Source organism: Urocitellus parryii, chromosome 4 (assembly GCF_045843805.1).
Source record: "Urocitellus parryii isolate mUroPar1 chromosome 4, mUroPar1.hap1, whole genome shotgun sequence".
NCBI lineage: Eukaryota > Metazoa > Chordata > Mammalia > Rodentia > Sciuridae > Urocitellus > Urocitellus parryii.
In genome coordinates, this window is record NC_135534.1 from 129,060,811 (window position 1) to 129,078,706 (window position 17,896).

The 17,896-nt window shown below is 34.9% G+C and overlaps 1 protein-coding gene across 1 annotated transcript in view; it reads left to right on the forward strand.

Moving 5' to 3' along the window:
• The window catches only part of Ubqln1 (ubiquilin 1), a 45,042-nt gene extending 27,350 nt beyond the window's left edge, over positions 1–17,692 (forward strand). The window contains exons 6-11 of the mRNA XM_026412470.2: positions 57–291; positions 8,637–8,779; positions 11,635–11,718; positions 12,938–13,053; positions 13,294–13,462; positions 15,718–17,692. Of these exons, the coding sequence (XP_026268255.1) occupies positions 57–291; positions 8,637–8,779; positions 11,635–11,718; positions 12,938–13,053; positions 13,294–13,462; positions 15,718–15,870 (900 nt within the window). The 3' untranslated portion in view covers positions 15,871–17,692. The remainder of the gene's footprint in view (positions 1–56; positions 292–8,636; positions 8,780–11,634; positions 11,719–12,937; positions 13,054–13,293; positions 13,463–15,717) is intronic.
• Positions 17,693–17,896: the final 204 nt, after the last annotated feature.

Genomic DNA, 17,896 nt, shown 5'->3' on the forward strand with positions numbered 1-17,896 from the left:
TTCTATATCATTTAAAAGCTTATTTCCGATTTTCATGTCTTTTTTTTTAATTACAGTTTGGCGGTAATCCATTTGCTTCCTTAGTGAGCAATACATCCTCAGGTGAAGGTAGTCAACCTTCTCGTACAGAAAATAGAGATCCCTTACCCAATCCATGGGCTCCACAGGCTTCCCAGAGCTCATCAGCTTCTAGTGGCACTACAAACACTGTGAGTGGCACTGCTGGTAGTACTACCAGTGGCACTGCTGGACAAAGTACTACTGGGCCAAATTTGGTGCCTGGAGTAGGAGGTATGTGTGTAACAATTTATGCTTTTTTCATTGTTGTCTTCACCTATAATGGGATTATAAGTATTGCTGTATTATTTGTATGTGGATGATGTATACCTTCTATGAAGTATCTTTCAATGTTGCAGATTTTGTGGGGTGTTTTAGGGGGGCAGAGAAAGGATTTTTAAGTTGTATACACTTGCAGAGTACAGTATATTTTGATATATGAATATATTGTGGAGTGATTAAATCAAGCTGATTTGCATCTGTCACTTCATACACTTATGTTTTTTCCTGTGGTGAGAATAAAGTTATTAGCAGTTTCCAAGTGTATAGTACATTATTATTAATTATAGTCATTATGCTATATTGTAGATCTCCAGAACTTACTCAGGGAAAGATTTTTAAACAGAGGAATGATGAAGGAAGTACTCTTGTTACTATTTGAATTATGTATTGGAGAAACCAAAAATTAATGAAGGGAACTTGATTATGAGGTCATTCAAGTAATGCAGAGCAAATAAGATTATTACTGAGAAGGTGACCAAAAAATAAAAGGTAGAAAAACAAGCAACTCTTTGTTTATTGTCAGAGAAGTAGGAGGAATAAAAGATAAACTACTCTTAAGTTGCTTGGCCTCATTTAATTTCTGAAGCTGGTCTTGAACTTGCAATCCTCCTGTTTCAAGAGCCTCCTAGCTCTTGAATCATTGGGATTATAGGCTTGTGCACTGTACCAAGCAAAATGTGTATTTTAGGTGTCTGCTTCTACATATTTCAGTGAATTTGTATAACCAGGTGCCTGCCACTGTGATTAGGACATGAAACATTTCCATCACTCCAGTAAATTTTTTTTTATGCCTTTTTTCTATTTAGTTCTTTTCACCACATCGACAGCCACTGTGGATTAGGTTCCCCTGCTTGTGTCTTATTTACTTTCATATACTTGTTTTGAAATTCATCCATGTTGTTTCTCTAGTTTGTTCCTTTTTGTCAAAAAGTAGTCCCTTGCATGGGAATCATTACAGTATGTATGACCATTTTGCCTAGCTTCTCTCAACTTTTTATAAAAGATGAAGAGCAAAAAGAATTAGAATTGAAACTTGGAAAAACCTGGATGGGATAAAAGCAGTATATGGTAGGATCTTGGCAGCAGCCAAATGGAACTATTTTGTGGCCAAAAGAGTGGTCTGTGGATACTTTAAAATTGGGGCATATGTTGAATTGGAGGGGGTGTCACATGATTCATTTAAACTAGGGCTCCAGGATAGGCACAATTAGAGGATCTGGGTAGTATGTCCATCTTTGTTTGGGAGGAACTAGTCTTGACTCCATCCTTCCATAATTGCTGTTGTTGGGCTTCTTGTTCTTGGTGAATGTATTGCATTGTGCTTTCTTGAATTTTGCTCTGTTCTCAAACCAAACCTACAGAACTATTAGATGTGTGTCCATTTTTTAGGCCATTTCTTTCTGAAGGCTTGGGTTTAGGTGTTGGTTTATGTAGAACAATGGTTCATATCTTACAATTGTTTCTCAGTGAACACGATTTGGTTCTTCTGTGAGTGCTTCTGGTGCCTATAGGAAGGTCCTTGGAGTCTGACATCTGATAAGCCGTATACATTTCTGTGTTCAAGCCCATTGATGACAGCAAACTTTTGTTTTCTAAAGGAAGCTTTAAATATGTTATGGTCAATCATTTGTGTGCATTGTGGTAGAAAGGGCTATTGAAGATTTCCAGAGGCAGTTTTGTGTCTTCACATGTACATAAGAGTGCTGAGAAAAGTGGATGGTAGTATCATCTCAATAGTAGATAAACTGAAGTGCAGAGGGAACACATAATTATCTGTGTTGTTATTCCTAGAGCACGTTTCTTCGATTTAATCTGGTTTTGTTTTCTAGATCAATCTTTAGCAGTCTTGACAGGTACTGTACCCATATTTGGTAAAAATTAGATTTTCAGGTCTTAACCCCAGACCTTGTGGGGCATATAATTTTTCAGGGGTGGGAAGGTTTTAAGATCTGTGTTTGTGTAAAGGTCCTAGAGATTATGATGTATGAGTGGATAAGGGATTTACTTTTGTCCACTTTTCTATAGGTTAGACTCAATAAATGGATGCCTTTTAAAAACTATTCATATGGGCTGGGGCTGTGGCTCAGTGGCAGAGAACTTGCTTAGTATGCATGAGGCACTGGGTTCAATCCTCAGCACCACAGAAAAATAAATAAATAGGGGCTAGGGTTGTGGCTCAGTGGTAAAACGCTCGCCTAGCACGTGAGAGGTGCTGGGTTCCATCCTCAGTATCACATAAAATTAAATAAATAAAATAAAGGTATTGTGTCCAATTGCAACTAAATAAAAAGATATTGTGTCCATCTGCAACTAAAAAAAAATAAAAAATACAATAAAGGCATTCATTCTGTCCATCTACAACTACAAGAAAACAAACAAACAAAAAAAACATCCATATAGTTAAAATTCAGATGTGTTTTCCGTGAATTTGGTCTGTGATCATTAGCCACAGTGACAGGATTAGTCCTTTAGTAGCTTTGTGTTACTGTATTGTGTACCTGAGATAGATCAACTTAAAAGAAGGAAGATTTATTTTGGTTTATGGTTCCAGAGGTTTCTCTCCATGATCACTTGGCCCATTGCTTTTGGTTCTTTGGAGAGGTAGTACATTAAGGCAGGAAGGAGTGACAAAGGAAGCTGATCACTTTATGGTAGCTATGGAGAGCAAAAGAAGAAAGAGTAGGGACTAGGGTCTAATGTCCCCTTCAAGTGCACAGCCTCAGTGATCTTTCCTCTGGCCTCACCTTTTAAAGTTTTTGCTGCCTCTCCTAGCACCATAGGCTGGGAACTAATGCTCTAAGACATAGGCTTTTGGGGGTACTTCTTTTAACTGTATACTTGGCGAAGAAATGGAAGTATAGTAGCACTTCCCTTATATGAGCAGACCTAGATATATTTTTAAAAAATACTTTTGTTTTGGCAGAGGAAGTGGAAAAATGATATTCTAGGTGAGGAACATTTTAAAAACTCATTGCTGAGGGAAGAATCAGAATGAGGAGAGTAATTGATGATCACACTGGTATATGTTCTTTTATAGAACCCAGTGAATATCCTGAGGTTTCTGGATAATAGTATAGGTTTTATAAAAATTGAAGTACAACTTTGTGTGTTTGTGTGTGTGTGTGTGTGTTGATCCTGGGATTGACCAGAGATGCTGAGCTACATCCTCATCCCTTATTTTGAGTCTGGTCTCACTAAGTTGCCAGGCCTCAAATTAGCTATCCTCCTGCCTCAGCCTCCCAAATAGCTGGGATTACAGGCATGAGCCACTGTGCCTGGCTTTAAGTAATACCATTTTTATTTTTTAAAATTTCTTTTTAGTTATTGATGGACTTTATGTATTTATTTATCTACCTATCTACCCATTTATTTATTTATTTATATGTGGTGTTGAGAATTGAACCCAGTGCCTCACACATGCCAGACAAGTGCTCTATCACTGAGCCGAAACTCCAGCCCAGTAACCATTTTTAAATCAAGAAAAAGAAATAATCCTGTATTCTGCTTACTTATTTAATTCTTATTAACAGTTCTTTTGAGAGAGATGCTTTGTTCTTACTTTAAATGCTATGTAGAACAGACAGAACAAAGATTTAATCAAATATCCTGACCAGTAGGCTGTTGGAGTTTTTAATAGCAGGGTGTTGACATACAAAAAATCAGTTTTGCAACTTTTACTGAGGTTTTTAATTTAATGACTTAGTGCTCTAACATTTTATGTTGGTGCTCACATCAAATTAAAATAAATAAGAAAAATGAGTTTATTCTGCCAGCCTGTCCAGGTGTCAGCATGTAGATCACTATTATGATTCTAACTCAACTCTTTAAATTTTGACATGTGTATTATATGTATGAATACATATATGCATGTAACAGTCAAAATTCTTGACTCTTTTTCCTATAAAAATTTAATAATGTAGAAAGTGAAGAACTAGCAAACTTCATGTAAAGGCTCAGATAATACTTGAGGTTTTGCATGCCAAGAGGCAAAAATTAAGACTATTACATCATGGAAGAACAAAATTCCACAGATTTTTTTTTATTGGTGCAAATAAAAATATAAAAATAATTAAGTACAGTGTTTTTCTCATACATATCTCCTAATGAGAGGAATGAACTTTTAGAGGATACCATTTTGTTTAATTGGGGTTCACAGTGTTTTTTTTTTTTTAAACCAAAATTGTAAATGTTCACCAGTTAATACTGACAGGTAATGAGACTTTTATTTCATTTAAAATATGAATTTATTTCAAAATTATGGTTTTAATAGCATATTTATCAGTTGGGATAGGCATGTGTAGAATTTTTGCTAGATTGTTTGGCTTTAGCATGCCATTGCATTGTAGATTAATCACTTCAAATTTAAAGTAGTATTTCCTCAATCACACAGTTCAGTGAATTTTAAAATGTGAAAGTTCCTTTACACTTGGGTTGGAGCTGAAAGTGCTACTGGTAATATGAACTCAAAAATAAATTTGCAAATTTGTGGGAAGGGAGATCTTGTTGCAGTTTTTGTAATATACTTTTAATTAATTTATTTTTTAATGTGGTGCTGAGAATCAAACCCAGCGCCTCACGCATGCTAGGCAAGCACTTTACCTCTGAGCCACAACCCCACCTCCTTGTTGCAGTTTTTGATAGCACACACACACACAAAAAAAAACCAGTTTGACTTGCCTTGTGATTCAAACAGTTTTAGGTGTCAGAATGACTTGACTGCAGTGTGAGTTTCACATGCAAATGATAAATTACCAACTCTCTAGAAAAAAACTAATTTTTAAAGTTTCTAAATGTTTAATGATGTTGGTTTTGTTGTGGTTCTCATTTAGAAAAATTTTAATCTGAGTCATGAAACTTTATCTCTGTGAAGCCACTGTATTTGGGCATGTCAGGATATTGAACTATTTCTAACAAAAGTTTATGGGATTGACTATTAAGTTAAGAGTAAACGGTGTTCATCATGGATACTCCATCTAGTTCAATAACATCACAGACTAAAATATTTTGCAGATTATCTGCTGATGAATAAAATAATGAATAACCATAGTTGTTAACTACCTTGTTATTTTTATAAGCTTTGTAGATTGATCCAACTCAACCCTTATGTATTTTTATCACCATCTTATATAATACATCTACTTCAGGTTGTTCCAAAGTGCTAATATTTTCTCAGCTTTGAAAATAGTCTCACTTCAGTTGTTCCATGCAGATTTTTTATATGAAACCAAATTTTCAATTACTTCAAACTTGGCATTTATTTCTCAAGTACAATAGATCTAAGTAGTATCAGTAACATCTGTTGACTCATCAGTAACCATGGAATATCACTTGGAATCATTTATGTTGTTTTAAATTGCATATTGTTGTTGTGCTGAATGTCTTTAACTCTTTGAGAAAAGACTGTTCTCCTAGAAGGTTAGTAGACTTAAGTTAAGATTTATTTGGCTGCTACAATTAAAATTTAATTAAGTTTGCTAATTAATCACTGTTGGTAGATGACTTTCCTTAATTGGCCAATGAATAAGCCACTTGGAAACTTAGCTCTGGTTCCAGCCTTATTTTCGTGAGGAAATTAAGCTGTGATAAGATATTTAAATTTTGATATTTTTCCTCACCATTGCTTTCTTGTGAGTAGGGAATCTTGTGATTAGTGCTTAGTGTGGCAATCTCTGTGTATGTTGTAGCCTTCAATGTCATTTCATAATAAACACAGTGTTTTGCCGTCTCATTTGTAGTCTACCCACCGCACCCCGCTTATTTTCTTTTGATATGATTGGTATGCCCTGGTAGTAAAAAATAAAAAAAAAAGATTCTACAGCAATTTCATATGACATGAATTATAACTGACTGACTCTTGTTTGTGGCACACTGAGCAGCAATATGAAGCAGTGATAGTGCTATACTCTGTTGCAAGTATTCCAACTCTGCTTTTGTAGTACAAAAGTGTGCCCATAGATAATAACCAAGTCAGCATGACTGTTCCAATAAAATAGGATTTACAGACACTAAAATTTGAATTTCAGATACTTTTCACATGTCACAAAATATTTATCTTCATTAGATCACTCCCCCAACCATTTGAAAATGTAAAAACAATTTTTACCTTATGGGCTATAGAAAAATAGGTTGTGTGCCAAATTTGCTGTGCAGGCTGTAGTTTGCCAACCTTAGAATACTTCTTGGATTCTAGGATATGGAAAAACTAAATTGATGCTTCCAACTTGAGAAAATAGGAAAAACAAATTATTATAAACAATATTATATAAACTAGAAAGTCAAAGGGAAGAGTCAAGTGTATTATACCTGATAAAAGTACATTAGATGGAATAACGGAAAATGACAAAGCTAATGAGTTAACATAATAAGTTTTAGAATATTGGGTGATAAGCTGTTAAATCACTCAGGGGAAATTCTCAGGGAGTTAGAAATAAAACACAGTCACACAATGTACCTTTAAACCAAGCTCCGGGGATGGCTCCTCTGCCCTCTATCTCAGGCTCCCTAAGCTAGGAAGCGAGGATCTACAATAGAGGCTAGCAAGAGCTAGTGAGCATGCTTTGGAGTGGGCTTTTATTGGGGAACTCTAAATTCTGGGGAAAGTCCTGTCCAATGAAGGTCAAGGGGGGCGGGGTTGCAAAGACAGGTGAGGTGATTAGGTCCCTGGGGTTGTGGAGAGACAGCCTCTACAGGAAGACACTGTTACTGGAACCCTAGAAGGGCCAGGCAGTCTAGCAGCATGGCTGCTGCTTGATGCCTCATCACCCAGAAGGGGGAGTTAACTCAGTTGGGGCGAGGTTGGTCTCCCACAAATACCTTTTGAGTTTGAGTGTATATAGTGAGCACTCAAAAGTCAGGGGCGGGGTAAAAGTTAAACAGATTAATTAGTTTTCAAAGAAAAATTGCCTAAATAGTAGAGTTATCACATTGAATTCACAGAAATTCAACTGTAGCTCTCAGTCAAAAAGAGAAGAAAAGTAAGAATAATTATAACAAGCATTTTATACATTAACTAATTTGTCACAACCACCCTATAAACAGTATTTTCTCTATTTTACAGAAGGGGAAACAGAAATATGAAGAAATTACTGTCCAAGATTGCATAGTAGTTAGGTTGGACTTGAATCTAGATAATTTGGCTTGAAATAACTGCTCTTTAGTTACTGGCTCAAATAACATCTCTTAAATGTTAAATATGCCTGCTGTTTCACTCAGTGAAATGTGCCACTTCCCAAAGAAAATGGGATGGAGGCTTCTTTTTTCAATGTATGAGCACATTGAGTGCCTAATAGGATTCTTAATTAAGTGCAATCCTGGAGGAAAACTTAATCCAGACTTTTTAACTTATGGTAGTTTTCAACAGTAATTTGACCATGTCTAATTTTTGCCTGAAGTTGACTTTAGAAGCTAGCACTGCTTAGATAAGGAATTTATTATAAATGCAACCAGAATTGTAAAATCACAAGTCCTCTTTTACTGGTATATGTTAGTCATGTATTTTTGGAAATCTTAGTTTTAAAATTTTAAAATTAGTTTTAAAGTTTTAAAATTCTTTCTTAGTTTAGTAGGTACATAGTAGTCCCCACTTACCTGAGAGGCATACATTGTAAGACTTCCAGTAGATACCTAAAACTACAGAGTACCAGTTCCTATGTGCTGTTTTTTCCCCCAAAACATATGTACACAAATTTAATGCCTTTCCCATCTACTAAGCACTTAACATGAACTGTGACCATAATTTTTACAGTCAAATTTCTGTATTCTGAGGGGCAACAGCAAAACTGGCCTGAATTACTTTTTACTTTACAATTTTACAGGATTTGTTTCTTACTGTAAATCTTAGTAGCCTCATCATATTTTTTTTCTCCTTTTAATAAGCTTTCACCTTTTCATTTAAAGGAAACATACTTAATGGCATCTCTGAATTTCCAGCAACACAACTCTTGTGCTTTGAAATCATTATTGAGAAAAATAAGGGTTACTTTGAACACAAGCATTGCAGTACTTCGATGTTTAGCTACTAAGTGACAAAGTGGATGGGTAACAGATACATATGGATGTACTTGACAAAAAGGGGTGGAGCAGGACAGCATGAGATTTCAGCTTAAAACTTATGTGTGTTATTTCTGAAATTTTCCACTTAATATTTTGGATCTGTGTAAAGTGAATCTGTTGTTAAGGAAGAACTCCTGTGTACAGCTGCAGTCGCTAAAATTTAAGCACAGGGTATAGTATATTTTAATGCTTTAATTTTGTTTATGTAAGTTTTTCTTAATGTCTTTTTTTTTTTAAACCTTCAGCTAGTATGTTCAATACACCAGGAATGCAGAGCTTATTGCAACAAATAACTGAAAACCCACAGCTTATGCAAAACATGTTGTCTGCTCCCTACATGAGAAGTATGATGCAGTCACTAAGCCAGAATCCAGATCTTGCTGCTCAGGTGAGTTTTTAAATTGTATTAAAAATAACTTAACTAACATAACTTAATCTAGTACTTTGATTTTGGTATATTTGTGTTGTGTGTGCTAGCTTAACACATTAGAAATGTAGGTAAACTCCAACTTTTTGGATAGTTTTGTTTTTTTGTGTGCTAAATTAATATTTCATATAATTGAAACAGTTTCATCTCTGCCTCATTGACTAGAAAGTCTGCCATTCATTCACTAGAAAGATGTGCAGGCTTACTTTTTGTATATTGAGTTAGGAAATGACTATAAAATGTTTTGGATTTACCCTCTCAAAGTTATACTCTTCTTTGAAATGTGAACCTTTTAAAAGCTATTAAGAGTAGTATCAATACAGTTGAAAGACTTATGTATTAGACTGCCCAGATTGAAATAGCCATGCTAAACATTGCACTTGTGGAACAACTAAAATCTTTTATTAAAAGCAGAGAGGAATTTATGAGAACACTGTCCCCCACATCTCCTAAATTGGTACACAGGTCTTCTATTGAATTATTTGTTTTCCAGTTTGTTTTTCTGAAGAGACTAAAATTAAGAAAAATAGTGGATCTCAACACTGGCTAAGCTACTCAGGATCATTTGGATCATCAGTTCTTCTTTAAAAAAAAAAAAATGCTGATGCTAATCTTGGTGTTCTCTAATGGATTTACATCTTTCAGGTCTTAAAGAAGAACAGGATCAGTTCTTCTTTTAAAAAAATGCTGATGCTTCAATTCCCATCCTTAGAAATTTTGACAGAATTAGATTGCATCTTTCCTCCTCCTTTTTTTAACCTTCTTGAGTCCTCTGATTGTGATATACTGCCAGATTTGGCGACACTGAACCATGAAGAATGTGAAATGAGCCTTGCTTATCTGTAATTTATGTTTGCTGTTTATTAAAAATCTCCCCCCCCCCTTTTTTTTACATTCTTACTGTCATGTATATCTAAAAAGGACAAATTTTAAAAAAAAGGCTTTTGTAATCAGATATGGTGGTGCATGCCTGTAATCCCAGAACTTGGGAGACTGAGGCTGGAGGATCACAAGTTCATGCCTGGCCTGGGCAACATAGTGAAATCCTGCCTCAAAAAATGAAAAAGACAGGATGTAGCTCAGTTATAGAGCACCTCAGGGTTCAATCCCCAGTACCAAAAAAGAAAGGTGAGGGCAGGCCGGGGGGACACTTTTATAGAATCCTAGGAATTTTAAATACTTTTTTTTAAATTTTAATTTTAAAAAACTTTTTTTCCTCTTAATTTTAAACTCTAGATCTCTATTAATAGGAGTATATAGTATATGTTTTTGCAGTATAATACATTCTGCCATTAAAAATTTTGTGTAATTGGAAATATAGTCCAATTTTTAAAGAATTTTTATTTTAAAAAATTTGCATACAAATGGCTAATGAACAACACTGGATGTGCATCTTGTTTTTGGAATTTGACCTTAAAAAGCACATTCCTAGCTATTATAACCATAATTTTGTATTTATAAAGTACTTGAGTACTTTGATATACTGTTTTACTCTAAAGTAAATGTTGAAAAGAATAGCTAGGAATGGATGCCTTTTACTATAGACAATTGAGAAAAGTTTACAATGCACTCTGGTTTATTAGAAGATTAACATTTGTAGTTTCTATATTCACTTTTGATTTTTTAAATAATCAAAAAGCAATCTTATAAGTATAAAAACTGTACTAACTATGATATAATGTCAGGTAAATTAGGAGAAATTTCCTAATCAAATAAAAATGATTTTCTGAGAAAGAATTAAAATGGCATGCTTTTTTCTAGATTAGTTTAGATGACATAAATCTCAAAAAGTAAATGTGGTAATCTCATTAATATGTTCATAATAAAGAAGTATCTGACTGAAGCAATAAAGAAGCAGGTTTGTTGACCTCAAGTAGGTATTATTTTATTTTCTGTGAACTTATTGATCACCTTGAAATGAATACTTTATGTCCATAAATCATTGTCGTATTCCTTCACTGATTATTGTGTTGAAATTAAATGATCCATTTTGCAACAATGGATGAATTAGAAGAGGGAGGGGAATTCTCTTTATTTCTATCATTTACATGTAATTGCTCTTCGATATGGTTAGCTACACTAGAGAAAAAGGATCATTTCCTCCCTAGATTTTGGACAGGTAAATAGGCTATCAGTAAATCATTGTTAGTTGATGTCACACTTTATACAAAATGATGTAAAATTTGTCTTTTTCAAAACTATACTAATTTATTAGTTCCTGCTTTTGCTGTTAGTGTATTGTAATATTAAGTTTCAAGTATCCCACATCATGTTAATATTGGCCCTGACTTAAAATTCTTAACCTCTTTTGAAGGTTAGGAGATAATGCCACTTTTATTTTCTCTGGTGGTAGTGAGGTAAAATCCACTTGGTGTTCTCTAATGGATTTACATCTTTCAGGTCTTAAAGCATTTTAACAGTTTTCCCAGAGGACTGTTGGTGCTAGTTTTGGCTGATTTTCACCTAGCAGCTCCATTTCTCTGGCAAGTTGGTTGCTGTTTTGTGGTGTTATTTTTCCAGACATAATATTAACTGTTTTGTAGTAGACAGGTAGAAATAGCGGTTCCAGATCTGGATTTTTCTCTGTGCTTAACCACTTGTGCATCTCGGTTTCTAAGCAAACCATGTATATGAGAGAGATGATGCTGTGTCCCCTTCTCCCCCAGGTCCTTGTTGTGGACAGTATTTTCCCTTCTTTTTTATTTATGTTCTACCTTCCTCTCTTTAAAATGCCAGCTTAGGCACTTAGGGGAAGATAGGTACATTACTTTTTTCAGATATTTCCAGTTAAAATTGTTTGAACACTTGCCCCATAGATGATGCTGAATAATCCCCTATTTGCTGGAAATCCTCAGCTTCAAGAGCAAATGAGACAACAACTCCCAACTTTCCTCCAACAAGTGAGTAAGAAAAGATGCTAGCTATCTTCGGTAATGATTTGCTTGAAAAAGTTTGTTGATGAACATTTTCCTTGCTCTTCTTTGGCTGATAGCAAAATATAGAATAGAATATGATAATCCTGCCAATTCGTAGAGAATTCAGCTTGATCCTACCTGAGCCCTATTTTACTGCTGACCTTTTGCTTATGTTTCTTTAATGTTAATTCTGAGGAAAGAGCTACTTTTTTTCCCCTTTGCTTTCGAGGATTTAGGATTCTGAATGCTTTGTTAATACCATAAATCATTTCCTTCCACTTTACTAACTTTGAAGTGCTGCTCTGTGTCATATGATATACTTTATGGTTTTAATCTCAAGTCACAGGAAAAGCTACCCTATTGTGTTGTGTAGATTGGATTCTTTGTAATGTTTAATTTCTTATAAATTAGTAGAAAGCCTGTTTTCTAAGGGCTAAATCTCATTTCCTCAAACCTGGAATTTTGAAAAATTAAAATTGTAAGTGTTGTCATATAAGGAAGATTTTATTATTAAAAAAGTACTGAGATTGCCATGGTATTTTATTATTTAAAAAGATAATTGAAAAGTCAGTTTTGGTGTTTTGAAACTGGTAGTTCTAGGGCTTTATTTATTATGAAAATGATTCTCAGGCCTGTCATTCCTTAGCAGAGGTTAGTTAGTGTTCTTGATCTATTGTAATGATGTAAGCCTGTTTTTTGGTCAGGTGGTGAATATCTGGAGGTGGAAAAGTTGAATTCAGGACACAAGTATTAACTTGAGTTTTGGAATTATTGTTTTAGAGTGTAAATTATTGGTAAATTGTTACATTAGCAACAGATACAACTTGGTCAAGAGGAATAAGTGGCTTTCACCATATTACCATGTTGTGCATTTGGAGGCCCTCTCTTAGAAATAATAAATTTTTCTTCTGTTGGAGAAGGGGAATAGTTGTGGCTTCCAGAGTCATTCCTGATTGTCTTCCATTACACAAATGTCTTTCATGATGAACTTGGGAGGAAGTCAAATAATGATTTGCATACTAGATTTGCTGTCAAAGAGAGGAGGACTTGTGTTTTGTTTGGGGGAAAGAAATTATGTATTATCATATTCTGGGAGTAAGGTTTTAGATTTTTCTCAAGAAACACAGGAGAGGAAAGATGTGAAAATCACCGACACTGATGTTAATTCCCTTGTAACTACTGATTTTCTTTCATTGTTCCTTAGATGCAGAATCCTGATACTCTGTCAGCAATGTCAAACCCCAGAGCAATGCAGGCCTTGTTACAGATTCAGCAGGGTTTACAGACATTAGCAACGGAAGCCCCCGGCCTCATCCCAGGGTAGGCTTATTTGGGAAAGATTATGAAAGTGCATAATGGTTGTTTTCTCTCAAAATTTCACAGTTAATGTCATTTCTGATATTTTTGAGTGAGATTATTTTTAGTGAAAATTTTCAAGTTATAAATGCTTATTTTAAAGAAGGCAACTAATAATATGTTAAAAAGTGTGTGATTCACTACCTGTTCTAGAGTCTAGTTTTATAAGTCCTTAGGTTTGTAATGAATTTGTGCTTTCTCTAGGTTTACTCCTAACCTGGGGGCTTTAGGAAACACTGGAGGCTCTTCAGGAACTAATGGGTCTAGTACTACACCTAGTGAAAACACAAGCCCCACATCAGGAACCACTGAACCTGGACATCAGCAATTTATTCAACAAATGCTGCAGGCTCTTGCTGGAGTAAATCCTCAGGTAACAGTTTCTTTTTCTTCAAGTTTTGCCTTCTTTAATATTAGAAATTTAGGAATTTCTAAAAATAAAAAGGAGGAAAAAAGTAGCTCTTTAGTATTTTGACTAATGAAGAACACAATTTTAAGAATCTTGAATCTAAAATTAAGCATTATAGAAATTGTCAACTTTAGTGCTGTATCATTTGCTAAAGGAAGCATTGTTAATTCTTGGGAAGAATGTTTTAATCCAGTGCCTTACTTGTTTTACAAAATTTTGTCAGGAGGAATAGAAGCTTAATTATCCTCAGAACTCCCTGGATAGTTGTAGTGTTGTCTTTATTTTTACTTGGAAAAAGCCTGTCTCAATCCTATACCATAACATCACCTCCTGTGTAACTTATGAACATGAACATGAATACCCTACCTCTCAGAAATGTTGTTATATCTGTAAACATTGGTTTTACTAAGAATGCGCCATTAGACAAAGATGATTGCCAGTTCAAATCTATTTTGATAGGTTGCCTCCATACTTCAGCATGGAAAAAAGTGTCTCAAGATCTGTTAGATGTAGGAGCTGGGGTTGTGGCTCAAGTGGTAGAGTGCTCACCTAGCACATGTGAGGCACTGAGTCCCATCCTCAGCACCCCATAAAAAATAAAATATATCCACCTAAAACTAGCCTTGATAAACAAAGCCTTGATAAACAAAGGAGGGTGTTGTTATCGTGTGTGTGTGTGTGTGTGTGTGTTTTGGTACTAGTGATTGAAACCAGCGGTGCTTAACCACTTAGAAACATCTGCAGCCTTTTATTTTTTTATTTTGAGACAGGGTCTTGTTAAGTTCCTTAGGACCTCGCTAAGTTGCTGAGACTGGCTTTGAATTTAACCTTTGTCTTGCCTCAGCCTTCTATGCTGCTGAGATTACAGGCATGTATCGCTGCACCCAGATCATGTTTGTATTCTTGATACCTTGCATAGTTTCTAGCTTATGGTGGTACTCATAAGTATTCATGGAATTAATACAAATAAAAGATTTGGTTATTGGACAGAATTAATCTTTATATCAGTTGAGCAGTCTCTCCATTACCAGGTAGACTAGGATTGTTTGGATATTTATGTTTTTTGTTTTAGTTCATTTCTAAAAGATTTGATGTGGCTGAATTGTCAGCATTAGGAATATAGTTTATGAACTTAAAAGTTTCGGAATTGGCTAGTAAAGTAATTGAATCTCAGCCTTATTGGAACTTCAGGTTTTTATACATGAGAATACTGGCTTATAAAGTTATTCAGGTAGTAAGTAGCCACATAATCTAGTTCTAAACTATTTGCTTTTATGTTTTTCCCATCCCAAGTTTATTATGATGCTGCTGCTTTTTATTGTTTTGTTGTTTTGGGGTGGTGCTGGGGATTGAGCCCAGGGCCTTTTGCCTGCTAGGCATACCTACACCTATTCGCTGAACTACATTCTTAGCCTGTAGGACTTCAATTTTTTAAAGGGAAAATTGCACAATCTATTTGAAAAGATTAAGTGTAAACTAGAGTAAAATAAAGTGCTAACGAATTTTAAATATGTTGGATAATGAGATCTTTTAAATTAGTGCATCCCAGTTATACAGAATGGTGGGTTTCATTGTGCATATTTGCATGTACATAAAAAACACAATTTGATCAATTTTACCCCCTCCTACTCCTTTCTTTCCCTTTATTCTAATGGTCGCATACTTTCATGGCATCTCTTTTTTTCCCTCTCTATCTTCCACATATGAGGGAGAACATACGATACTTTTCTCTTTGACTTTGGTCTCTAGTTGATTCATTTTCCTGCAGAAAACTTCACATATACCATATTTTCTTTACCTATCCATTCGGCTGATTCATTTGGCTATTATGAATTGTGTTGCTTTAACCATGGGTATGCAGGTACCCTAAAGTATGCTGACTTTAGTTCCTTTTATAGCTGGAACTCATATGGTTAGTTCTTTTTTTTTAGTTTTTTTGAGGAGCCTCCACACTCATTATCATAGTGGTTGTATTATTTATATAACAAATTCCCACCAACAGTGGTATAAGTGTTTTCTTTTCCCTCCTGAGCCTTCTAGCACTTATTGTTATTTGCGTTCTTGATGATTGGCTAGGCAGGTGCTTATAAAGTGCAGTAGATCAGCATATGTTTTTAAAAAGCAGTTAAAGCATGTAAAGTTATTTAGGTGTGACATGGATTGGTTTCCCTTTGAGTAAGCTTGCTTGCTTATTTATTTATTTATTTATTTATTAACAGCTACAGAATCCAGAAGTCAGATTTCAGCAACAACTGGAACAACTCAGTGCAATGGGATTTTTGAACCGTGAAGCAAACTTGCAAGCACTTATAGCAACGGGAGGTGATATCAATGCAGCTATTGAAAGGTTACTGGGTTCTCAGCCATCATAGCAGCATTTCTGTATCTTGAAAAAATGTAATTTATTTTTGATAACGGCTCTTAAATCTTTAAAATACCTGCTTTATTTCATTTTGACTCTTGGAATTCTGTGTTGTTATAAACAAACCCAATATGATGCATTTTAAGGTGGAGTGCGGTAAGATGTGTGGGTATTTCTGTGTTTTTCTTTTTTGGAACAGTGGGAATCAATGCTTTTTCATTTAAGGCTACTGCATGCATCAAACACTTCTGCATTTATTGTAATTTTTTAAAAACATCACCTTTTATAGTTGGGTGAACGGATTTTGTCCTGCATCTGTCCATTTTATTTGCTTTTTAAACATTAGCCTATGGTAGTAATTTATGTAGAATAAAAGCATTAAAAAGAAGCAAATCATTTGCGCTCTATAATTTGTGGTACAGTATTGCTTATTGTGACTTTGGCATGTATTTTTGCAAACAAAATGCTGTAAGATTTATACTACTGACAATTTTTGCTTTATTTGAATACTGTATGCACATTTGGGACTGCATTTCTAGAAACATACTGTGATAGGTTATCTAAGCAGAATACCTATAACCAAAAAAGTAAAAATAAGGAAATACTTTTAAAGCTTAGTGTTTCCTAGTTGTATAGAATCTTACAGCATCTTTGATGAACATCTCAGCAAAAGTGCCAGTTAGTCAGGTTTGTTAAAAATATGGTAGAAAAGCTGATTCTGGTTGTCTGTTTAGGGACATTTAATTGTACAGACAGCATAATGTAACATTGTCTCAACATTCACAGATTGACTGTAAATTACCTTAATCTTTGTGCAAACTGAAGGAGCACCTTAGTATACCCCAAGATGCATTTGCCTAGGTCTTTACAGCTTCTCCCATAGTAGTTTAACAGGCATTACAATTTGTAATTGAAATGTTGCTTTCACTGAAAGTGTTGATATTTCAGTTACTTTTAATCGCCATATAAAAATAGAACAATCTTCTGGGTTTATCAGTTTTTTTTTTCATGCACAGGCAATACATGAATTTAAAATGATTTGTTAGCCACTTGTTTCTGAAGTGTTTGGATAGTTCTATTAAGAAATAGTTAAATATTGTGCTTTTCAGAGACTCAGAGAAGGGAATGGGGGAGGGGGGGCGAGACGGAATCTGTCCTGAATTGGGCCAGCCTAAACTAAATAATACTGGCAATCAAGATTCTGTTAGGATTTCTGTGCATATAGTGTAGTCACGAAGTCTTATTTGGGGTGAAAAAGAGCCGTTTTAACAATGTTGAGTACATTTGGCTGTTCTACAGCCTTTTTCTTCCCTCCCCAAAGAAGTTCTCTTTGCCTAACTCTCAAATTGTTGGGGTGGTACATTCCTTTAGGACCAATTAAAACATAACTTTTAGAGGGTCAGTAATATATTTGGCTGACTCTGGTTCAGTATTCTCTTAGGTCGTTATTTCTCTCATGTACAGTTTCAGGAAATTAAAATGTTAAAATAACCTAAAATGAGTTCAGACCAATAAAATCAAGGGAAATACAAGATGAATTCCATTATTTCTGTAAGTTGCTTGCTATTAAAAAGTCAAGAGGCCAGGTTGCCCACCAGTCCATGCACTGTTCTGACACTTTCCCCAGGAGGAAAACATGTACAGAGGTCAGGGTGGAGGCATGACCACAGGAGGTTAAGAATGTTCATGTGTCTTTACTCTTTCTGCCTTATGCCTCAGTCTGGTTTAAAGACTTTTGTATTGGTGAATGGCAGTATACAGTGTGGGACAGTGTCATAACTAATTTGATGATTTATTAATCACAAAATAACAATAAATCTCTAGCTTTTACACTTGGTTTGTCTTGCCTCTTTTGTAGAAAGATAAAGATGTCTTCTCTCTGTCTTTTAAAAGCTCTTGAAGTAGATTCACCCCAAATTTTGTCACTTTACTCCTTTTAGTAATTTTTCAAGCTTTCCCAATGTTATATACACTATGTTATGGTGTGTTAAAATTTGCAGCTTACCGGGAAGGGATGTGACTTGGGCTCTGCTCTT